At 43.9% G+C, this 24,620-nt stretch overlaps 2 protein-coding genes and 1 long non-coding RNA gene across 3 annotated transcripts in view; all 3 read left to right on the forward strand.

The window, feature by feature from the left end:
* LOC100087739 (deleted in malignant brain tumors 1 protein-like) overlaps positions 1 to 12,671 on the forward strand; it is a 90,859-nt gene extending 78,188 nt beyond the window's left edge. The window contains exon 19 of the mRNA XM_039914357.1: positions 12,310 to 12,671. Coding sequence (XP_039770291.1) covers positions 12,310 to 12,671 — 362 coding nt within the window. The remainder of the gene's footprint in view (positions 1 to 12,309) is intronic.
* On the forward strand, positions 628 to 6,240 carry LOC120638884. The gene is made up of 3 exons (XR_005660910.1): positions 628 to 698; positions 2,628 to 2,702; positions 6,099 to 6,240. It is a non-coding gene; the product is annotated as an uncharacterized LOC120638884 (long non-coding RNA).
* A 6,133-nt stretch (positions 12,672 to 18,804) lies between the features above and the next one.
* Positions 18,805 to 24,620, forward strand: LOC120638890 (deleted in malignant brain tumors 1 protein-like). The gene is made up of 4 exons (XM_039914358.1): positions 18,805 to 18,952; positions 20,257 to 20,474; positions 24,067 to 24,189; positions 24,535 to 24,620. Exons 2-4 carry the CDS (start codon positions 20,258 to 20,260, stop codon positions 24,618 to 24,620), a joined length of 426 nt encoding a protein of 141 aa, XP_039770292.1. The 5' UTR covers positions 18,805 to 18,952; position 20,257.

Genomic DNA, 24,620 nt, shown 5'->3' on the forward strand with positions numbered 1-24,620 from the left:
GAGAAGCAGCATGACCTAGTGGAAAGAGCACAGGCCTGGGAAAATGATCTGGGCTCTAATCATGCCTCTTCCAATTGTCTGCTGTGTATCCTCGGAAAAGTCAGTCCACTTCTCTGTGTCTGTTACCTCATCTGTAAAATGGGGATTAAGACTGTGAGCCCCACATGGGACATCGACTTTGTCCATCCTGGTTAGTTTGTATCTACCTCGGAATTTGGTACAGTGCCTGGCAAATAATAACACTTTACTAATACCTTAAAAAGAAAAAAAGAGGATCACTGCTCTCTAAAAATGTACAGTTTAAGGGGGAAGCTAATAATTTCTTTCCATATTCCATTTCTTTTCTGTTGTACTTTCTAGAGTTTGTAGCAAGCATCTAATGGTTACTTGGTTCATATGGGTTTGTTAGGAAGAATTTCCCCATTCTTTTCTAAACTGTTGTTTCCAGTGTGCAAGACATCACTCATTCATTCTAGCTAAAGCTGATACTCGGTAGATGTTCCATATTGTTTCTTCCTGGCGATGGTTGAGTGGAAATGGATAATACTGTTGAAAGGGCGAGGCTGACTGTTAATAAACTGTTTTTTTTATTTTGTTTTATGCATTTTTTCACTCTGGTCCAACAACAGCTCCTGAATTATCAAGTCCCTTACCAGTAGAAACACCAACACCAGAATATTCAACACCTCTATTCACAGGTATGTGGACACCTAATCAGTCAGTCAGTCAATATGAGGATTTGCTCTGTGTACTGTTTAAAGTGCACGGGATAGTCCAATAGGATTAGTAGACAAGAACCCTCTCCTAAAGGATCATACGATCTAGTGGATTGATAAATCAGTGTTTAGTAGTGCAGAAAGAACTCTATTTGAGATCAGGCAAGGGAGGGTCCAGGTTGAGAGACAGGTCTAAGCTTGGTGATTCTTTCATCAGAGCTTCATATACCATTCTACTCCTCCACAACAACTCCCCATTTGCTATGAGAGAGAAAGATGCAAAGATATCCAAAGATATCCAAAGATATGCAAAGATGCAAACCTTAAAAGATTAATGGGGAAGCAGAGAGAGGATGTATTCTCCCATGGTGGGTCCCTGCGACTGAGAAGGTAAACTAGCTCAGTGACAGCCATCTGAGGTCAAATTGAATTATTCTCTATAATCCAGATTCTACTTTAGGGTTCTGATGGAGCAGGGATGGTGGGGGCTGATGTTCAGAATCCTTGTTTCAAAGAACTATTACTAAGATGGAATGCTAGTATAGTACAATTGTGATCATTTCTCATTCCATTTTAACATCATTGAAATAGGGAAGGAAGCATTTTTTGGATTTTCCTGGCCAAATTCTCTTCCTTCCCAAAGCTTATGTTCTCATAATTAAAATCTAGCTTTTTCTATGGGTGTTTTTCCCCTTATCTCTATTTGTCTAGGGATTAGACTCGTATTTTAGAATTTAAGTTTATTTTACATTTTAGCTTGGGGTTTCAAAAACTGGGTATACATGTACTGAAAACACATATGTTCTTTCCCCCGGGCCATGAAAACTTAACTCTGTCAGCAGCAGGTGAGTCATCATCTGTAGATATAGCAGTGAGGCCGCTCCGAGCACGGCTGCTCCTTTCTGATCCTCAGCCGCTTCACCGTAGCATTTGCCAGGAAGGTCCAGTCAGTAAGGGAGAAGTAGGTATGACAAACAGCGGGTTCCCTCTGACATTCAGGGAAAGTGAAAGTCTGTGCTTCCCTGACTAGCCTCAAAGCTGCAGCAAAGGGGATCTGCCCAGTTTGGGTGGGAACCACTAGAAGTGAGAAAGACAGGTGGTTGGCCACTCTCTCTGCAGCAGGACCCTGGGACAGAGGCCCCCAGGAAACCTGAACTTGAGTAATAATAATAATAATAATGATGTTGGTATTTGTTAAGCACTTACTATGTGCAGAGCACTGTTCTAAGCGCTGGGGTATACAGGGTAATCAGGTTGTCCCACATGAGGCTCACAGTCAATCCCCATTTTCCAGATGAGGTAACTGAGGCACAAAGAAGTGAAGTCACTTGCTCACAGTCACTCAGCTGCCAAGGGGCAGAGCCGGGATTCGAACCCATGACCTCTGACTCCCAAGCCCGGGCTCTTTCCACTGAGCCACACTGCTTCGCTTGGCCCAGATCCTGACACTCAGTAATGGGGAAGGAAAGAGTCACAACAAGAAAGATCTCTGCACGGTAATTGTGACATTTATTATGCCCTTAGAGTATGGACCTGGGAGCCAGAAGGTCACGGGTTCTAAACCTGGCACCACTATTTGTCTGCTGTGTGACTTTGGGTAAGTCACTTCACTTCTCTGTGCCTCAGTTACCTCATCTGTAAAAGACTGTAGGCAAACATCTAATGGTTACTTGGTTCATATGGATTTGCTAGGAAGAATTTCCCCCTTTTTTCCTAAGCTGTTGTTTCCACTGTGCAAGACATCACATGCATTCATTCTCAGTAAAGCCATTACTTGGGAAACATTGCATATTGTTGCTTCTTGATGGCAGTTGAATAGAAATGGATAATACTATTGTAGAGGTGAGGTTGACTGATAATAAATTATTTGGTTTTCATTCTGTGCTATTCATTTTTTTCACTCTGGTCCAGCAACAGCTTCTGAATTCTCAATTCCCTTACCAGTAGTAACACCAACACCTGAATATTTAACACCTATAATGCCAGGTACGTGGACACCTAAACAATCAGTCAACATGAGCATTTAATCTGTGTACTGTTAAACTTGACCCCCAACCTAAAGGATCTTACAGTCTATTGGAATGCTAAATCTGTGTTTGCTAGTGCAGAAAGAACTCTATTTGCGATAAGACAAGGGAGGGTGTGGGTTGAGAGACAGGTCCAATCTTGGTGATTCTTTTATCAGAGCTCCAAGTAATAAGCGACCACTCTACTCTTTCACAGCAATTCTCCATTTACAAGAGATAATAAAGGTGCAAAGGTACTTACCACCTCAAAAGACTCATGGAGGAGCAGAGGGAGTGTATTCTCCCATGGTGGATCCCGGGGGTTGAGGAGGTTATCTAGAGCCCTATTAGTAACACCTGAGGTCAGATTTAGTTATTCCCTAAAATTCAGGTTCTAATTAAGAGCTTAAGGGTCAGGGAGGTGAGGATGATGTATTGAATCCTGCTTTCAAAGAACCATCGCTAAACTGGAATGGTAGTGTAATACAATGGTGATCATTTCTAAGTACCGTCTAACTTCGTTGAAATCAGCAAAGAAGTGTAGCACTTGGATTCCCCTGGCTAAATTCTCTTCCTTCCAAAAGCATATGTTCTCATATTTAAAATCCAGCCTTTTCTGTGGATGTATTCCCCTTGTTATCTGTCTAGGGTCTAGATTAGTTTCTTAGACTTGAAGTTTCTTCAATACTTAAGTTTGGGATTTTCAAAAACTGGGTACACATGTACTGAAAACACATATTTCCTTTCCCCCAGGCCATGAAAACTTAACTCTATCAGCAGCAAGTAGATGTGACTCTGGGAAGTTAGATACTAACAGCATGCAGTGGAATTTCTGAATCATGGACACAAAGACACTAGTTTCCTAATGGAAGAATCTCCCCTACTAGGGTCTGAACAAGCACCTGGAGAGAAAGCAAGGGGGAGAGTCTCACCCCACCCTTTGGTGGTAGGTCAGGGAGAGTTGGGGATGGAAGGGGCTGCTCTCTTGGCCTACCTGAACTGAATGGATCCTGCACCCTTTGGCTGGCAGCATCAGGGGATTGCACTCTGGATGATCCAAGCCAGTGAGCGTTGTCTTAACATCACCCCTCTCTCTGAGTTGGGATTTCCCTCTTGTGACTCAATTTTCTTGAGAATAAGTTTGGTTGAAAGGTTTCTTCTCTGTTCCTAAGGGTGGTTTTGGAATGTGCACCTAATTCTGCAAACCTGCTGTAAGCAGTCCATCCAGCCTACCACTTCTGCCTTCCTTGGGGCTTCCCTCAGCTGTTCCGTGCAAACAGCAGCACCTGGGCAGCTCCAGTGCCACCTTCCAGGGGTCATGGGTTTTACCCCTCATTGCACATGCTTGTTAATTATTTTTTGCAGTTTCCCTTTTTAGCCCCAGGTTCTGGCAGGTTGAGACATAGTTGGCAAATTCTTAGTTGATAAGACCAAAGATTCCTGGAACAAAGGGTAGAGAAAGCTGTTCCATTCCACTGGTAGAGGGGTAGAAATTCAAATAAACAAGGCCTGCCCTGTGCTGGCTGTGGTTCTATATACAACCTCCTGCCCTGGAATCATACCATGCCTTTCTGTCCCTGGGTCACTGGCTAAGCATCGATTTCTCCAAACTGGACCCGTAGGATCCAAAAGGTCTAGAGGAAATAGAGTTTGGGGTCACACAACTGGGTTTGCCAAGGAAACACAGTCCCATCTAGAAGGAAAATGCTCGGAATTCAATGAAGTAATTGTCAAATTACCATCCAGCTCAGCATTCCTTTGGCCCAAAGAAAATGTGGCTAACCTACCTACTTGTGAAGCAACCTGAACATCTTTGCAATCCTCTTGCACTTGCATTTGAACCCTTTATTCATCCCACCTTCAGCTCCACAAAACTTATGTGCCTATCAGTAATTTATTTACTTATATTAATGCCTGTCTTCCCCTCTAGACTAGACTGTGAGCCCGTCATTGGGTAGGGATTGTCTCTATCTGTTGCCAGACTGTACATTCCAAGCGCTAGTACAGTGCTCTGCACATAGTAAGCACTCAATAAATACTATTGAATGAATGAATGAGCTTGTTGTGGGCAAGGAATGCATCTATCAATCAATCAATGGTAATTATTGAGCGCTTATTCTGTGCAAAGAACTCTGCTCAGCATTTGGGAGAGTACAATACAATAAAATTGGCAGACATGTTTCCTGCCCATAACAAGTTTACAGTCTACAGGGGGAGACAGAAATAATGTGAATACATTATTTATAATATTGAATTTAAAGATATGTACATAAGTTCTGTGTAGTTGGGGGGTGAGGTTAATATCAAGCATCCAAAGGACACAGATATAAGCATATAGATGATGCAGAAGGGATGGTGATTTGGGGGGAAAAGGGCTTAATCTGGAAAGGACTCTTGGAGAAGACACGGGTTTGAAGGTAGAAAGAGTGGCGGGTCTGGGGTATATGGAGGGGGAGGTGTTCGGGCTAGGGAGAGGACAAAGGAAAGAGGTTAGCAGTGAGGTAGACAAGATCAGGGAACAGTGAATAAGCTGGCACTAGAGGAGTGCCAGCTTCTGCTATATTATACTCTCTCAAGCACTTAGTACAGTGCTTTGTACATGGTAAGTGCTCAATAAATGTTTGATTGGTTTTTTTTTTTTTTGCTGCATCATTTAGTGCTTATTAAGTGAAAAGGCACTGTTCTAAACTCTGGGATAGATATAAGTAATTCAGGTTGGACACAGTCGCTGATCCACATGGGGCTCACAGTCTAAGTAGGAAGGAGAACAGATATTGAATCCCCATTTTACAGTTGAGGAAACTGAGGCACAGAGAAGTTAAGTAACTTGTCCAAGGTCACACAGCAGACAGGTGGTGGAGGTGGGATTAGAATCCAGGTCCACTGACTCCCAGGCCCATGCTCTTTGCATCAGGCCACAATGCTTCTCTATGTTTGGTTGATTGGTGGACTGAACCTAAAATCTCAAGGGTTGAGAATTTGATATTGGCATTAGAATTCCACCTAGTAGATCCTGGTCTGGGTTCTTCTTTTAATTCACTCTGTGACTGTTGGGTAAATAGCAATTTGCTTAAACCTGCAGATCACCTGAATGTCTGCTGAGAGAGAGAGAGAGAGAGTTGGTTTTGTTATCAGGTAGAATTTATAAACCACTCTCAAATCTTTATTTCCCATAGAGATGTGACAGGTGTTTCCGAATTCACAGATTTTTGACTGTTTTAACATTCCAAGAGAAATTAGGAGATTTTTCTTGAAACTGTTTTCATTTTACACTAGGCTAATCATGAGCAAGTTAAAGGAGCAAGAATGATAATGTAAGCAGATGAATAATGAAAACAATAACAAACTGATTTTGCCTTTTTTTGCTGTTTTTTAGGAAAGTCCTTATGTAGCGGGGCCATTTCTAGTACTTATGGAGCTATTAGAAACCCCCCAAATATTGAAATGAAAGACAACTTAACATGTGTGTGGGAGATCAAAGCAAACGTATCTGATCATATAAAGCTGGCATTTCCTTTCCTTAAGTAAGTACTGTCTTGTAAAGTTTGGGGTGAAATTGCACAAACACACCCCTGGCGGTGCAAATCTTGGATAATTTTACAAGCCCCGCTACATGAAAAAATTACCAAAATTACCAAATTTCAGAGGTTCCTGACAATTGCTGCTCTACAGATTGGCTGTTACACAGAAACTCCTAAAAATCTTGGATTTTTACTTCACAGTTAAGGATATTGGTGCCTAAAGAAATGAAAATAAATGTGAAAAAGGCCCAGATCTATAAAATCTACTTTGGGCCGGAATTTTAAAATTCAGAACGTTTTCCCAATTTATTTTCTCTTAACTAGTGTCCGCACCACATTTGCAAAGCCATGATGAAAATACAAGGTCTCAATTAAGAAGTGAAATACTTTTGTTTCCAGAGCATTCTGTCTATTCTCCCTTATAGCCTGGACTGCGTTAACGAGTATTTCGAGATCCTCGACGGCTCTCCGCCTTCATCTCATTCACTTGGCCGGATCTGCTCTGGTTATTATCTCACGTTTACTTCATCTTCTAACGTGCTAACGCTTCAGTACTTCAGGAGTGCTAACCAAGCAGGAAAGAACTTTTTGGCATACTACTATTCTGAATCAAAAGGTATGAATGAAACTGGAGCGAGGTGGATTTTTGTTTTTTCCCTGAGGTAGTTTGCATTCATTTGTGTCATGGTCCTGATTCTTTGCTTCCTCAAAGTTGGGAGTTTGACCCATTAATTCAGATGGAAGTAGTGGGGGACCAAGATCATGGAGGTGTTCAAGATGACTAGAATACCAAAACTGACTCACTTTCATCTTTTTGTATTAGAGCTGGACTCCATTCCAGAGAGACATTGAACATTCTCCTTCCCCAGAAACTTTTAGCCCTAGAATGATAGTATAGCTCTTGCTGAGATTAGGGAGATGGGCTAGAAATTCTCTAAAGAACACTGTCAGTGAAATGAAAACTGCACAGAGAAAATGTCCATAATTTCTTTTTTAAAAGTCACTCATTTTTAGACTAGAGCTACTTGAAGGCCTCCAAAGTAACGGATTACTTGCAGCTTGAAGCCTATTTTCCAAATGTGCATCCCAGGTCACCCAGGCCCCAAAAAGATCCCGATGTAGATGGCAGTAGAATGAATGCCCGTATTTCACTCTCCCCCTTTCCCTGTGCCCCTTGCTTCTTTTCCTGCACATGGTATAAAGGTATTGCACAAGTTCTTCAACTGTGTGTTTCCTCAAGGAGCCTGGCTATGGAGACAGGCTGCCATGATTTTGCTGGCAGCACCAGGTGGTCCGCTCCAGTTCTTCTTACACCCACCTCAAAACCAAATTGAGAATCAATCAGTCAGTGGTATTTGAGTGTTTAGTGTGTGCAGATCACTGTACTAATCACTTGGGAAGGTACAATAGAACAGTTTTTGTAGAAGGCATCCCCACCCACAAGGAGTTTTCAATGTTCAGGGGAAGACAGACGTAAAAATGGATTATGGTTAGGTGAACTAGTAGAGTATAAGGTTATTTACATTAGTGTTGTGGGGCTGGGTTGGATGCCAAAGTGCTTAAGGGTACACAGCAAGTGCCAGACGATGCAGAAGGGAAGTCAGATAGAGGAAATGAGGGTTTAGTCAGTGAAGGCCTCTTGGAGGACATATGATTTTAGGAGGGCTTTGAAGGTGGGGAGAATGGCGGACTGTTGGAGATGAAGGAGGAGGGAGTTCCAGGCCAGGAGGCCACAGGCAAAGATAGATGAGATTGCAGTGCAGAGAATAGGTGCAATAGAGAAGCAGAGTGTATGGGCTGGGCTGTAGTAGAAAATCAGCATGGTGAGGCAGGAGAGGGCGAGCTGGTTGAGTGCCTTAAAAGTGATAGTAGGGACGAGAGGGGGTGGAATGGTAAAGCAGCATGACTTCCTGCTATGTGGGAAGAGATTCTCTCTTTGGAGCCATCAGGATGTCTTCAAGGAACAAGAGGGAAAAAACTCCCTTCTGCCAAACTCTTGGGAGCCTGGATCAAACAAACAATCAATCATTGGTATTTATTGAGCACTTACTGTGCTCAGTACAGAGTTGGGCTCATTATTAGCCGTGAACAATATCTCTGCTTGTTTTGTTCTCACAGATGTCAGGTCCACAACACCACCCATAATCAGTAAGTCAAATTGCCTCTTGAAAACTTCACTTTTCTCTTATAACATTTACTTGAGTCTCATGTTGTCTTTCCCTCATCTGTCTTGTTTCTACTCTCTCTGTGTTTGATGACCATGAGAACTGATGATTTTAATCATTTCCAGCATATTTTTCTCAGGTAAAATTATTGTTGCTGATAACAAAGCAGAAAAGTAGAAAAGAATAGAATTTCATTACATCATTGGGTAAATCAATTGAAATTATAAATCTCTTTTCAAAAATAACTCCGTGTTAGTAGATATTTGCAGCTCAAAGGCAAGAGATGCAACCTCTCAAAATCCTCCAGATTCATTTTCATAAATGAAAGAAAACCTGAGGGAAACAGAAGACACAGGGGTAGCTGGAGTTTGGCTAGAAGAAAGAATGTTGAATTAGTGTGTTTTGGCTTTGAACACGATTCATTTCTATGACAATTCTGTTCAGTTAGGGCACAGCAGATATAAGAAAGGAGTTCATAAGTTGCAAATTTGATTTGGGCCTCAAGGACTAGTATGCAATATTACTCTAAGTGGCATATAAGGAAATGGGTTAAGGGTTCAGGGGATAAGAATAAGTAAAGGAAAGGGAATCCAACATAATGGGGTGAAAGATTCTGAGGTCTTAATTTCTGAAGTTTTAATCTTATTGTTTGGCTCTTCTTTGTCTCAGCTCTTCCAGTGACATCAACCGCGGACCACACAGCCACAGCAGGTAAGTTGCTCATTCATGAGCAGTAGGCTTTCTCATCCTTCACTTTATGACAGTAACTCAGTGTGTGGAATGAATTCTCACAGAATTCCAAGTTCCTTGCCTCCTTGGGGCTTCTCCAGCTCCATCAAGAAATTGTGCTTCTTGATTTAAACTGTGGTGTACTCTCTGGGTGATTTGAAGTATTGTTGCAGGCGTGAGTGAGTCTTTTCAGGCAAATTACTTAAGTAGGATACTTATGTTCTGCTTCTACCTGTCAGAAAGGTAAGAAGAGATGCTTTGGAGGCTCAGATCCAGGTCCTCCATTCATCTTTTGTAGAAAAGGCAACTTGATTAATAATAATAATAATAATGTTGGTACTTGTTAAGCGCTTACTATGTGCAGAGCACTGTTCTAAGCGCTGGGGTAAACACAGGGGAATCAGGTTGTCCCACGTGGGGCTCACAGTCTTAATCCCCATTTTACAGATGAGGGAACTGAGGCACAGAGAAGTTAAGTGACTTGCCCACAGTCACACAGCTGACAAGTGGCAGAGCTGGGATTCGAACTCATGAGCCCTGACTCCAAAGCCCGTGCTCTAAAGACCAAAGAACCCCATACACACCCTGGAATCCCCCAATTTCTTCTGGTTCCCTGCTTCATCCTCCGCTCCTCTGATCTGACTGTGTTATATCTACCCCAGCTCTTAGAGCAGGGCTTGGCACATAGGAAGGATTGAACAAGAAAGACACATTCTGGAGATCGGTCCAGGATGCAGCACCACTCTGCCACTCCTGATGGTCCAGCATGCTGGATCATTGACCAGGAGGCAGCTGTGATTTTCGTTCCCATGGCCCTAGCCCCAACCCCATCAGTGATCTTAGCCACGGGCCTAGGGCCCTCTGGGGGTTTTGATAAGGATTTGTCAAAGCAGGGACCCTCCACCAAAAGGGGAGGTTGAAGATCAGTGGTTCCAACTTCAGTCCTCGTGTATATGTGTATCCTCATGAACACTAAACTGTACATTCAATCATTTGTTTTGACTACTCTGTAAATACATTTATGTCTGTCTCACCCATTAGCCTATAAGCTCCTTGTGGACAGGAAATGCTCTGCTTGCTTGTTTTGTACTTCCCAAACACTTAGTACCGAGCATTGCATCCAGTGAGCGCTTAATAAATACTATTAGTTACTGTTGGTTCATGATCACAGATGATGATGGTATTTATAAAGTGCTTTTTTCAGGAGCCACCACTTTGCTGGCAGGGAAAAATACTGACACTGTTCTGTTTCTCAGTTTCCTCCTCTGTGAAATGCAATCAACCAGTGGAATTGAATGAGCACATACTACGTGCTAGGGAGAATACGACTCAAAAGAGCCGGTAGAAAACTAACCCTATCCTAACCTCAGGGTTCACACATTCAACCTAGTGGTTTAAGTTGCTGTTTTTCCTCCCCTTTAGACCATGAGCCCTATGGAGGATTATGTTTGATCTGATTGTATTTTTACATTCAGTGCTTCTTTTAGTGTTTGGCACATAGTAAGCACTTAACAAATACCATAGTCATCAGTGGTTCTCATCTAGTCAATCCCAATACCCAATCCCCCTCAGAGTTCTCTCAGAGAGTTCTCGTGGCTACTATTTCTTGGGCAGAGGACCACATCACTTTGTTTAAACCTGTAAGGAAAATGACTGGCTCTGACTGTAACCCAGAAGCCATGGCAAGAGGGTGGGGGTGTCTGGAAGCAAGTCAAATAAGCAATCCAGTGAAACTAGACAATCTCATTGTGGTCAGGGAAGGTGTCTGTCAACTCTGTCATACTGTACTCTTCCAAGCAGTTAGCAGAGTGCTGTGCACACACAGTAAGAAGCAGCGCGGCTCAGTGGAAAGAGCCCGGGCTTGGGAGTCAGAGGTCATGGTTCGACTCCCGGCTCTGCCGCTTGTCAGCTGTGTGACTGTGGGCAAGTCACTCAACTTCTCTGTGCCTCATTTACCTCATCTGTAAAATGGGGATTAACTGTGAGCCTCACGTGGGACAGCCTGATTACCCTGTATCTAGCCCAGCATTTAGAACAGTGTTTTGCAATAATAAGCGCTTAACAAATACCAACATCATTATTATTAACATTATTATTATTAGGAGCTCAATAAATATGATTCATTGATGGATTGAACTCAGATTAGTCACTAGTTGGCAAGCAGCAGAAATCTCTGAAGGTGCCTTTTTACGGTCACCTTCCTGACCCACTTGTGGCCTAAACCCAGTGAGCAGACAGCTCTGCTAGGCCTATATAGGAGTACAGTCTCTCAGTGAAGAAACTATGCTCTCAGTCATAATAATAATAAAATGTGTAGTATTTAAGTGCTTACTGTATGTCAAATGCTGGGATAATGCAAGATATCAGGGAGGCCACAGTCTCATATGGGACTCACATGGCTTCAACTACCATCTCTATGGGTTCAAATCCCAGCTCTGCCATTTGTCAGCTGTGTGACTGTGGGCAAGTCACTTAACTTCTCTGTGCCTCAGTTACCTCATCTGTAAAATGGAGGTTAACTGTGAGCCTCACGTGGGACAACCTGATTACCCTGTATCTACCCCGGCGCTTAGAACAATGCTCTGCACATAGTAAGTGCTTAACAAATACCAACATTATTATTATTATTATTATTATTATTATTAAAAGGATAATGAGCTACAAAACTCTGACAGCTCCACAGTGTAGGCACATATAAATTCCAAAGAAGCCTCAATGATTCCAGGGGGAGTAACCAAGTTGACAAGCCGGCTGATTCCATTGATAATTCATGGCTCAGTGGAAAGAACACAGGCTTGGGAGTCAGAGGTCAGGGGTTCGAATCCCAGCTCCACCACTTGTCAGCTGTGTGACTGTGGGCAAGTCACTTCACTTCTCTGTGCCTCAGTTACCTCATCTGTAAAATGGGGATGAAGACTGTGAGCCTCACGTGGAACAATCTGATTACCCTGTATCTCCCCCAGCACTTAGAACAGTGCTCTGCACATAGTAAGCGCTTAACAAATACCAACATTATTATTATAATTCCTTAAATAGAATTCTAATCTTGCGTAGGTTTGCTTTCATTTCACCTGTTTTCCCTCAAGATAATTGATATTTTCATTTCTCAGCTTGTGGCGGTATTGGGAACAAAACAGTCACTACTAACTGATCTTGTTTCCTGGGTTTCAAGATGTGCCCCTGAGACTGGTGGATGGACATCACAGGTGTGAAGGTCGTGTGGAAGTGTCCTACAGAGGAACCTGGGGCACTGTGTGTGACGACAGCTGGGACGTGATGGATGCCCAGGTTGTATGTCGTCAGTTGGGCTGCGGATCGGCTGTCTCCGCCCTAGGGCAGAGCTACTTTAAAGAAGGCTCAGGGGACATCGCCCTGGACAACGTCCAGTGCTTGGGGACAGAATCTTCCCTAGGACAGTGTACTCACAACGGCTGGTTCTCCCACAACTGTGGTCACAACGAGGATGCTGGTGTGGTCTGCTCAGGTACCCTGATACTCTCACAAAGTGAATACTGGAGAAAGATTCAGATCTAGAGAGCGCTTACTAAAATGAAGAAGAGCAGAACTGCTCTCAGATGCATAGGAAGTGTCTCTGAAAGACAGTGGCTTGAAAGGTAGAAAAATTTGAGGGACTCCCTCGTCTGAACTAAGTTCACCAAACCAGATTCGAGCTTCAGTGAGTAGTAATAATGGTATATACTAAGTGCCTGTGCAGAGCCTTGTGCTGAGCGCTGGGAGAAAAAATACGTAGGTGAAAGTTGGACACAGTCCCTAGCCCTCACGAAGGACTCACAATCTAGGAAATAAAGGAGGAGAGATAGACACTTAAGGATGAAACCATTAAGAACCCCAAAACAATATTAAAAAAACAAGGTGATATGTACCACAAGAGAGATGGGGCATTATGGCTACTGGGTCAGGGGTTTGGGGCGCCATGCAGCTCAGAGACTGACAGTCATACCTGCGGTCTTCCCAGTGTTCTGAAATTGAGGTGACTTGGCTCTGCTGCTGATCCTCACCCTCCTGGCTGTAGAGGAAGGGGAGTTGTTCATCTTAAACCTTAGAGGGCAACTAGAAAATTCTCTGCTTCTAATGGGATCTGTAGATGTTTGGGGTTACCCCGCACTAGTACTAGCTGAAACCGAGCTTCCTCCTAGCCCCATTGCTATGATTCTTGACTTAAACTGAATTATGGGTTCTTAATTGTAGTTAGATCTAATCAACAGGGCTTAAGTTAAAATCTGATGCCCGCAGCCATCTGCTGTCAGTTACTTAAGCAACTGAAATTTTTAACTTTGCTATTGCAAAGATTTGTTTCTATCATTTAAATATATGTAATTGCTATTTTAACCACACATGCGATTTATTATCACTTTGTCTTCTATGTTCAAACAGCTTCTGCAGAACATAACCCTTCAAGACCAACAGGTACTGATTTTGAGCGGGAGACAATTTGCTCACCTGCAACCCAGAATCCCTGAATCTGGAAAATTATTTCATTTGGAGAGGGCTGCTTTCTTGAGCCTATTTTTCCGCTGGTTAGAGGGCAAACATTGGACAGGTCTGTGATCCTGAGCTAATGATTTCTAAGAAGAGGGAGAAAGTGCCCGAATCAAGTGTTCTGGGCACTATAATCTCCATGTACTCACCCATCACTCCATTCGTATGTCTGTCCAGAAGTCAGCATCATCTTAACTGCCCATATATTTGGATTCTGGAAACACAAGGAAGAAAGTGCTCTGGTTGCTATTGAGTCAGGAGTATTAGTTGATCGTTACAAAGTGAAACTGGCAAGCTGAACTGATATGATCCTTGCTGATTTGATAAAGCAGCCAAATCCTCAAGGGAACCCCATAAGAGTTATCCTCTGTTTTTTAAAATGCATTATTATTATTAATAATAATAATACACATGATATTTGTAAAGTGTTTACTATGTGCCAGGTATTGTACTAAGTACTGGAATAGATACAAAATAATCAGGTTGGACACAGTCCCTTTCCCACATGGAGCTCACAATCTTATTCCCCATTTTACAGCTGAGGAAACTGTGGCACAGAGAAGTTAAGTGACTTGCCTAAGGTCACTCAGCAGACAGTGGTGGAGGCCGGATTAGAACCCAGGTCCTTCTGAATCCCTGTCCCGTTCTCTTTCCACTAGACCATGCAGCAACCCTAAAAGAATATTTAAAAAGCAGGCACAGAATAAGGAAAGTATGATGGGGTGTGGAGTGGTGCGGGGAGACAGAGCCTGAGGAAAGTAATATTAGAATGGAGGAGGAGGGAATGGAAAGTCTTGGGGGCCACGTAGGCAGCAGAACTAAGTTTATGACCAAAATTCATCCATTATTTACTATGGAAAATATCATCATCACCATCAAGTGCTTAGTAAAGTGCTCTGCACAGAGTAAGTGCTCAATAAATATGATTGAATGAATGAATTTAGTGATTTAGATTAAAAGGATTTTATAACCCCACAGATATGGGCTATAAAGCAATTATATCCTCATTTATTCTTTCAAAATTGTCTTTATTCACTCATTTGTTCATTCATTCAATCATATTTATGGAGCACTTACTGTGTGCAGAGCACTGAATTAAGCACTTAGGAGAGTACAGTACAGCAATAAACAGGCAAATTCACTCCCCACAACTAGTTTACAGTCTGGGGGGGGGAGGCAGACATCAATATAAATAAAGAAAATTACAGATATGTACATAAATGCTGTGGGGTTGGGAGAGGGGAAGAGCAAAGGGAACAAGTGAGGACGACAAGAAGGGAGTGGGAAATGAGGAAAGTTGGGGCTTAATCTGGGAAGGTCTCTAGGAGGAGATGTGTTTTCAATAAGACTTAGAAGTGGGGGAGAGAAATTGTCAGATTTGAGGAGGGAGGGTGTTTCAGACCAGAGGCAAGATGTGGGCCAGGGGTCTGCAGTGAGACAGATGAGATGGCGGCACGGTGAGAAGGTTAGCACTAGAGGAGCAAAGTATGGTGGCTGAGTTGTAGTAGAAGAGAAGTGAGGTGAGGTGCAGCGGTGGATGAGCAACCACCGGAGGTTTATGAGGAGTGGGGTGACATGTCCTAAATGTTTTTGTAGTAAAATGAGCCCGGCAGCAGAGTGAAGTATGGCCTGGAATGGGGAGAGGCAGAAGGCTGGGAGGTCAGATGGGAAGTTGATGCAGTGATCCAGGTGGGATAGGGTAAGTGCTTGGATTCACATGGTAGCAGTTTGGATGGAGAGGAAAGAGCAGATTTTAGCAATGTTGTGAATTTGGAGCAGACAGGATTCACTGATGAATTGAATATGTGGGTTGAATGGGCGAGAGGAGCCAAGGATAACTCCCAAGTTATAGGCTTGTGAGACTGGAAGGATAGCAGTGCCATCTACGGTGATGGGAAAGTCAAGGGGGAGGACAGGGTTTGGATAAGAAGATAAGGAGCTCTGTTTTGGACATGTTAAATTGGAGGTGATGGGAGGACATCCAAGTAGAGATTCTTGAAGGCAGGAGGAGATGTGAGAATGGAGAGAAGGAGAGAGATCAGAGTTGGAGTTGTAGGTTTGGGTATCATCCGCATAGAGGTGGTGGTTGAAATCATTGGAATGAATGAGTCTCCAAGGGAGTGGGTGTAGATGGAGAAGGGGACCCAGAACTGAACCTTGAAGTACCCCACAGTTGGGGATTGGAGGCAGAGGAGGAGCCCATAAAGGAGACTGAGAATGAAAGACCAGAAAGATACGAGAAGAACCAGGAGAGGACAGAGTCAGTGAAGCCAAAGTTAGATAAAGTTTCCAGGAGAAGGGAGTGGTCGACAGTGTCAAAGGCAGCTAAGAGATCGAGGAGGATTAGCATGGAGTAGAGGTCATTGGATTTGGCAAGAAAGGAAATCATTGGTGACCCCTGAGAGGGTGGTTGCTCTGGAGTGAAGGGGGAGGAAGCCAGGTTGGAAGGGGTCAAGGAAAGAATTAGAGAAGAGGAATTTGTGAGTGTGGGTAGAGACAACTCTGGGAGTTGAGAGAAGAATGGTAGTAGGGAGATGGGGCAATAACTGGAAGGAGCAGTGGGGTCAAGGGGGGGGTTCTAGGATAGAGGATACATAGGCATGTTTGAAAGCAGTGGGGAAGCCATTGGAGAGCAAGCAGGTGAAGAGAGCTTTTAGGGAGGGAAGAAGAGAAGGGGCAAGAGTTTTAAAAAGATGTGAAGGAATGGGGTCAGATGCACAGGTGGAGGGGCTGGATTTTGAGAGGAGGCAGGAGATCTCCTCTAGAGATACTGCTTGGAAGGATGGGAGAGTTGAAGAGGAGGCCGGAAGGAGAAGGGACTGAGGAGGGATGGGGTGATTTTAGAGAGCTCACACCTGATGGTGTCAATTTTCTTAATAAAGTAGGTGGCCAGGTCACTGGAGGCAAGATATTCATTCATTCATTCATTCAATAGTATTTATTGAGCGCTTACTATGTGCAGAGCACTGTACTAAGCGCTTGGGATGAACAAGTCGGCAACAGATAGAGACAGTCCCTGCCGTTTGACGGGCTTACAGTCTAATCGGGGGGAGACGGACAGACAAGAACAATGGCACTAAACAGCGTCAAGGGGAAGAACATCTCGTAAAAACCGATGGCAACTAAATAGAATCAAGGCGATGTACAATTCATTAACAAAATAAATAGGGTAACGAAAATATATACAGTTGAGCGGACGGGTACAGTGCTGTGGGGATGGGAAGGGAGAGGTGGAGGAGCAGAGGGAAAAGGGGAAAATGAGGCTTTAGCTGTGGAGAGGTAAAGGGGGGATGGCAGAGGGAGTAGAGGGGGAAGAGGAGCTCAGTCTGGGAAGGCCTCTTGGAGGAGGTGATTTTAAGTAAGGTTTTGAAGAGGGAAAGAGAATCAGTTTGGCGGAGGTGAGGAGGGAGGGCGTTCCAGGACCGCGGGAGGACGTGACCCAGGGGTCGACGGCGGGATAGGCGAGACCGAGGGACGGCGAGGAGGTGGGCGGCAGAGGAGCGGAGCGTGCGGGGTGGGCGGTAGAAAGAGAGAAGGGAGGAGAGGTAGGAAGGGGCAAGGTGATGGAGAGCCTTGAAGCCTAGAGTGAGGAGTTTTTGTTTGGAGCGGAGGTCGATAGGCAACCACTGGAGTTGTTTAAGAAGGGGAGTGACATGCCCAGATCGTTTCTGCGGGAAGATGAGCCGGGCAGCGGAGTGAAGAATAGACCGGAGCGGGGCGAGAGAGGAGGAAGGGAGGTCAGAGAGAAGGCTGACACAGTAGTCTAGCCGGGATATAACGAGAGCCCGTAATAGTAAGGTAGCCGTTTGGGTGGAGAGGAAAGGGCGGATCTTGGCGATATTGTAGAGGTGAAACCGGCAGGTCTTGGTAACGGATAGGATGTGTGGGGTGAACGAGAGGGACGAGTCAAGGATGACACCGAGATTGCGGGCCTGCGGGACGGGAAGGATGGTCGTGCCATCCACGGTGACGGAGAAGTCTGGGAGCGGACCGGGCTTGGGAGGGAAGATGAGGAGCTCAGTCTTGCTCATGTTGAGTTTTAGGTGGCGGGCCGACATCCAGGTGGAGACGTCCCGGAGGCAGGAGGAGATGCGAGCCTGAAGGGAGGGGGAGAGGACAGGGGCGGAGATGTAGATCTGCGTGTCATCTGCGTAGAGATGGTAGTCAAAGCCGTGAGAGCGGATGAGTTCACCGAGGGAGTGAGTGTAAATGGAGAACAGAAGAGGGCCAAGAACTGACCCTTGAGGAACTCCAACAGTTAAAGGATGGGAGGGGGAGGAGGCTCCAGCGTAGGAGACCGAGAATGATCGGCCAGAGAGGTAAGAGGAGAACCAGGAGAGGACAGAGTCCGTGAAGCCAAGGTGAGATAAGGTATGGAGGAGGAGGGGATGGTCGACAGTGTCAAAGGCAGCAGAGAGGTCAAGGAGGATCAGAATGGAGTAGGAGCCATTGGATTTGGCAAGAAGGAGGTCACGGGTGACCTTAGAGAGAGCAGTCTCGGTAGAGTGGAGGGGACGGAAGCCAGATTGGAGGGGGTCTAGGAGAGAATGGGAGTTAAGGAATTCTAGGCATCGATTGTAGACGACTCGTTCTAGGATTTTGGAAAGGAAGGGTAGTAGGGAGATAGGACGATAACTGGAGGGGGAAGTGGGGTCAAGAGCGGGTTTTTTTAGGATGGGGGAGACGTGGGCATATGGAGATATGGAGAAGGTGGAGGGACAGGGGGTCTAAGAAGGGGGTTAAATGTCCCTCTGGGGACATTCTATTGTGATGTTCTTCAACAGTAAAGGATAGGTGAAATCTTAGCATAATAAAAGTGATCTATTATGGGAACCTCATTAGAGTAAGGGGGGACATTGACATTATAGCTGAAATTAGCCAGGTCAATCAATCAGTGGTATTTATCGAGCACTTGCTGTGTGCAGACCCCTGTACTAAGCTCTTGAGAGAGTACCCTACAACAGAGATGGCATACAGGAGCTTATAGTCTAGAGGGCCGTAGCACAAGTCCTGTTTTATCTAACGAGATTCCAGTGGTGTTCAGGTCCGGGTTTGTTTTTCATTCTGTTTTCTACTCTGTGTGCATGGGTAGATGTGATCACAGAGGCATACAGAAAAGCAAACGGCTCTGGGCTGTTTACTTGTTCTACTTTCTTTACAGATGAAAATCCCCACTGTGGTGGTTTCCTTACCAATGCCTCAGGCTCGTTCTCCACTCCCTGGCACCCTAAAAACTATCCTCCCAATGTGGACTGTACCTGGGAAATCCAAGTCAATCTCGAGGCTCATATCAAGCTCACATTTGGAACACTGAGGTAAATAATTTATTGATATTTCTGTTGGGTGGGCGGGGGGACGGGGGGAGGTGGAGGGAGAAGGGGGAAAGAACATAATGCCCGAAACTGGTTGTCTCCCTACCTTGGGCACCTCAAAAATCAGTGGAATTTGTCTTGGGGATTTTTCCACTGGTGTCAGGCTTTGAATACTACGTTGGAGAACACCTCCAAATGTGTCACATGATATGTATGTTGGTTCCTTCAGCTTCTTATATAATAATGCTGGTATTTGTTAAGCGCTTACTATGTGCAGAGCACTGTTCTAAGCGCTGGGGTAGATAGAGAGTGATCAGATTGTCCCACGTGAGGCTCACAGTCTTCATCCCCATTTTACAGATGAGGTAACTGAGGCACAGAGAAGTGAAGTGACTTGCCCACAGTCACACAGCTGACAAGTGGCAGAGCCAGGATCTGAACCTATGACCTCTGACTCCCAAGCCCGTGCTCTTTCCACTGAGCCCTGGAGAAAGTCCAGACCCTCTTCCTGTATGCAGTAACCTAAACAACAGTATTCGTCAGTCAATCAGTCCATTTGCATTTACTGAGCGCTTACTATGTGCAGAACACTGTAATGAGCTCTTGGGAGAGTATAATGATACTATACAACAGAAACATTCCCTGCCCACAATGAGCTTACATCAATCAACTTTATATGTATAATAATGATGATGGTATTTGTTAAACGCTTACTATGTGCTAAGCGCTAGAGGGGATACTAGGAAATCAGGTTGTCCCACGTGGGGTTCACAGACTTAATCCCCATTTTACAGATGGGGTAACTGAAGCACAGAGAAGATAAGCGACTTGCCCAAAGTCACACAGCTGACAAGTGGCAGAGCTGGGATTAGAACCCACGACCTGTGACTCCCAAGCGTGGGCTCTTTCCACTGAGCCACGCTGCTTCTCAGACAAACTGTGCACCCAAAAAGAATGTTCTTTGTTCTATTGCCATGTTTGATGTTTGCAGACAGAGAAGGAGGGAGAGAGAGAGAAAGAGAGAGATGGCTCAGCACTAAGGATCACCTCTATAAACCTCTATTAAAAAAAAGTCAAGGGTAATCAGAGTGGACTGTGGAATGCCGCAAAGTCATTAGACTAATCCCAAGAGAAGATCTTGCACCTGAGAGATTTTGCTCATTGTGGACTGCTTAGAGTGACCTTGGGTATTTCTCAGAAAAAGCTTTCTAAATCTGCTGTACTTCCTGCTGGTGATAAAGAACTCACTTGATAGCTAGGGTGAAAGTTATAGCACGTGTATAAATTAACACAATTTCATTTCACAGGATGGAACACTTTGCCAGCTGCCCGTATGACTTTGTTGAAATCTTTGATGGATTACCAAGGACTTCCCTCTCCCTGGGGAAGTTCTGTTCTGGGTCTCCTTCAGGATTCACTTCCTCTTCAAGCAGAATGACTGTGGTGTTCCACAGTGACTCCATTATCACCAACACGGGCTTTCATGCGGTCTACGAGTCTATCCCTTGGGATGAAAATAATGTTGGTAGGTTCTTTTGTATAAGGTTGTTCCTTGCTAATTGTGAGTAAAAAGCAATATATTTTTTTAAGTTGGATCTGAGTTTAAAATGCAATCTTTTCCCTTCGTGAGGTAAATAAGACTTGAGGCTTCAGTGGATTGCTTTGATTTTATGAGTCGGAACTTAATGTTTAGGAAATTGGAGAAAAAGTGTGTCCTCATGGAAAGAGCACAGAATTAGAATTATGAATTAGAATTAGAATTATGAGAAGCAGTGTGGTTCAGTGGAAAAAGCCCGGGCTTGGGAGTCATAGGTCATGAGTTTGAATTCCGGCTCTGCCACTTGTCAGCTGTGTGACTGTGGGCAAGTCGCTTATCTTCTCTGTGCCTCAGTTACCTCATCTGTAAAATGGGGATTAACTGTGAGCCTCATGTGGGACAATCTGATTACCCTGTATCTACCCCAGAGCTTAGAACAGTGCTTGGCACCTAGTAAGCGCTTAACAAATACCAACATTGTTATTAGAATCAGGAGACCTGGGTTCTAATCCCTGCTCCACCATTTGCCTACCTAGTGACGTCGGCCTATGCCTTAGTTCCTTTATATGTTAATTAGAGACCTAATAGTTGTTCTCCTCCCCCCATAGACTGTGAGACCCACATGGGGCAGAGACTCTAATTGGTTTTTTATCTATCCCAGTGTTTAACACAGTGCTTTGTATATAGCAAAGCACTTAAATCTCACCATCATTACTATTAAAATTAGCAAATATGTTATACTACTAAATAAAACACTAATTATAACATTTGCTATGATAACAAACAGAATGAAAAGGAATAATCTGTTGTTTTATGCTACCCTAAAAGTTTTGTTAATTCTCAATGTGCCTAATTAGCAGCCACCTGTCTTAATGAATGTTTATAAAAGCAGTAGAACGGGACTACAGGGGGAAGAATTATTTTGACAAAAGATTTAACACATAGATGTACTGGGAGACTTTCTCAAGGAAAAAGGTTTGTTTCTTAGAAAAAGGTTTTATCCCAGAAAGTTCTGTATTAAAAGAGAAAGCGATTGACATTCCAAGGGAAGAAATGCCTGCACTCCATTTGAAAGTATTATCACATTATTATCTTCTTTATTATTAATACTACTACTAATAATAATACTTTGAATTCCTTCCGCACTTTGGCTTTTCCAAAGGGCTTTCATATCTATTTCCCCATCTCATCTCATTTGTAAACACCCTGTGTCTTCCACCTTGTATCCAAATTTCCAAGATGTGTCCCTGAGACTGGTGAACGAGAGCCACAGGGGTGAAGGTTGCATGAAAGTGTTGTACAGTAGCATCTGGGGCACTTTACATATTCTCCCAAGTGCTTAGTACAGTGCTTTGCCCACAGTAAGCGCTCAATAAATTTGATTGAATGAATGACAGCTGGGACCTCAAAGATGCTCAGGTTGCTAACTGAATTATGGACAACCCACCTCTGGCCCAGCTGGGGCCCATTTTGACCAAGGCTCACGACCTATCACTATGAAAGACATGGAGTGGGCAGGTCACAAAGTCCACCTGTGGCAGGGCCTGAATAGGGGTTGGTTCTCTCATAACTGTGGCCATCACAAAAATGCCAGTATGATTTGCTCAGGTGGGCTTCCACCCCTGAGAGGAAGGCTCACCATCTGGGATGGTGAGGAGTTCCCTTTGTGAAGGCAAGGAGATGGATAACATAGTCCAACCCCTTAATTTCGTAATTCCATCCAAGTTTATTCGTGAACAAGATTTCTTATTTATTCTATTCGTTATTTCTCACATGTGTCAAGCAACTACATTTTGCAGGCACTGAGCTAGGCACTTGGAAATTTTAAAAGAAAGTATGTAAAATAAAGACTCTCCCTGCCCACAAACAGTTCATAGTCTGGAAGAGGGCACCAAGGCCACCTGCCCCGGGAGAGGGGGAAGGAGGGAGCCACGCTCCTCTGACTATCGAATGAACTCTAATTTCTAGCTATCTTTACACAACTAGATCCAATCAGATTGAAACACAAAGCCAGCTCACCATGATCCCAGGTGGACATTCCAGTGTCATTTCCCGAGGTTTGACAGGTTTCGGGCAGGTTTGGGAACCATCCATATACTAGCCTCATGCCTCACAAGGAGGAGAGGTCTCTCCTGCTCCCTGAGACAGGAAAAAAAGAACTCCCAAGATTTTTAATTCAATCAGAGGGCATATTGGACCTCCATGCAAGGGTCCACAGAGTGGCCTAGGAGAGAGATCATGGTTCTGGGAGTCAAGGGACCTGGGTTCTAATACTGGCACTGCCTCTTACCTGCTGTGTGACCCTGAACAAGGCAATTAATTTCTCTGTGCCTCCATTACCTCATCTGTAAAGTGGAGATAAAATATCTGTCCTCATCCTCTTTAGGCTATGAGCCACATGTAGGTCAGGGACCTGTTTTTTAATGGCATTTGGGAAGTGCTTATTATTTACCAGGGACTGTAGTAAGCACTGGTTGGATACGAGCTAATCAGGTCAGACACGGCACATGTTTCACATAGGGCTCACAGTCTTAACCCCCATTTTACAGATGAAACAACTGAGGCACGGAGAAATTGAATGACTCGTCCGAGGTCAATCAGCAGACAAGTGGGGGAGCCGGGATTAGAATCCAGGCCCTTCTGATTCCCAGGCCTGTAATCTATCCACTAGGCCATGCTGCTTCTCTAAGCAGCATGTCCAACCTCATTGTCTTGTATCTACTACAGTGCTTGATATAAGGTAAGTGCTTAACAAATGCCCCAGTCATTGTAATTTTTCTAATTAAAAGCAAATGCTACTGTTAGTGGCAACTGCCAGTTAATTCAGCAACTCCTCCGAGTGGGTCTCAGAGGCTGGGACACGTCGCTTCTGGGACCTTGCCAGTCCCACTGAAGTACCAAGTGGATGGTTCAAGCCAAGATGAACATATACCTCAGGGTGTATAATTGTGGTGCTCACAATTATCTGGCCAAGAGTCAGAGGACCTGGGTTCTAATTCTGGCTCTGCCATGTGTCTCTTGTATGACCGTGGTCAAGTCTCTCAACTTCTCTGTGCCTCAGTTACCTCATCTGTAAAATGGGTTATACACCGTACTCCCTCCAATTTAGACCATGAGCCCCATGTGGGAAAGGGATTATGTCTGATTATTATCATTATTAATATTATTATCATAATATTATTATGATTATAACTTGTATCTACCCCAGCACTTAGAATAGTGCTTGGCACATAGTAAGCCCTCGACAAGTACCATAATTACTGTTAATTATTATTATCTGAATATAGAAGCTACTGCATTTGATCCATTAAAATGGTACCATCTCCGCTCTGGGCTGATCATTTAAATTGATAATAGTGGCCACTCGGTACTTTTCTCAGAGCAATTCCAGAACGATTTTCTGTGAGATGCCTTAGGGACCAACTGAAAAAAATGTGCACTTTGCTTTCTCAAGGCAAGGTACAGAATTCTAATTCAAAAAGGCCCATACTTTTTCCATGTAATATATTTCTAGGCCACTACCTACAATTACTGGCAATTATTTACCTTTTTATCTTATGTCCATGGATGTAATCTTCAGGTTCCATGGATTATACATCAGCAGCAGCCTCAGAGGATGATTCGATATCAGCAGACTCGGTAGATGTTACAACATCAGCACCCTCAGCGGATTATACGTATTTGGTGGATTATCCAACATCAGGTATTTCTTATTCCATTTCACTCAGTCAAAGTTCACAACGGGATGAGGATTCCAATTTAAATCCTGACTCCATCATTTGTCTGCTGTTTGACCTTGACCTTCTCTATACCTCCGTTTCCTCATTTGTAAAATGAGGTTAAAATATCCGCTCTCATTCCCTTTTAGGATTCTGAGTCCCAAGTGGGATGGGTACTGCATATATCAGGGCTTAATACAGTGTTTGGCACATAGTAAGTACTTAATAAATACCATCATCTTTGTTATCATTTTTATTATTATTAACTTATTCTTCCATAATAGTAGGGCTATCCAGCAATTTTATTTTTTTGTCCTCCCCAAATATAGAGAAACATGATATTGTCTCTGGCATCATAACTCTACTGCTGGGAATGTATCAAAAATACTCAGAAATCATGGTTCTCATTTCCTAA

Source organism: Ornithorhynchus anatinus, chromosome 16, assembly GCF_004115215.2.
Source record: "Ornithorhynchus anatinus isolate Pmale09 chromosome 16, mOrnAna1.pri.v4, whole genome shotgun sequence".
Lineage (NCBI taxonomy): Eukaryota > Metazoa > Chordata > Mammalia > Monotremata > Ornithorhynchidae > Ornithorhynchus > Ornithorhynchus anatinus.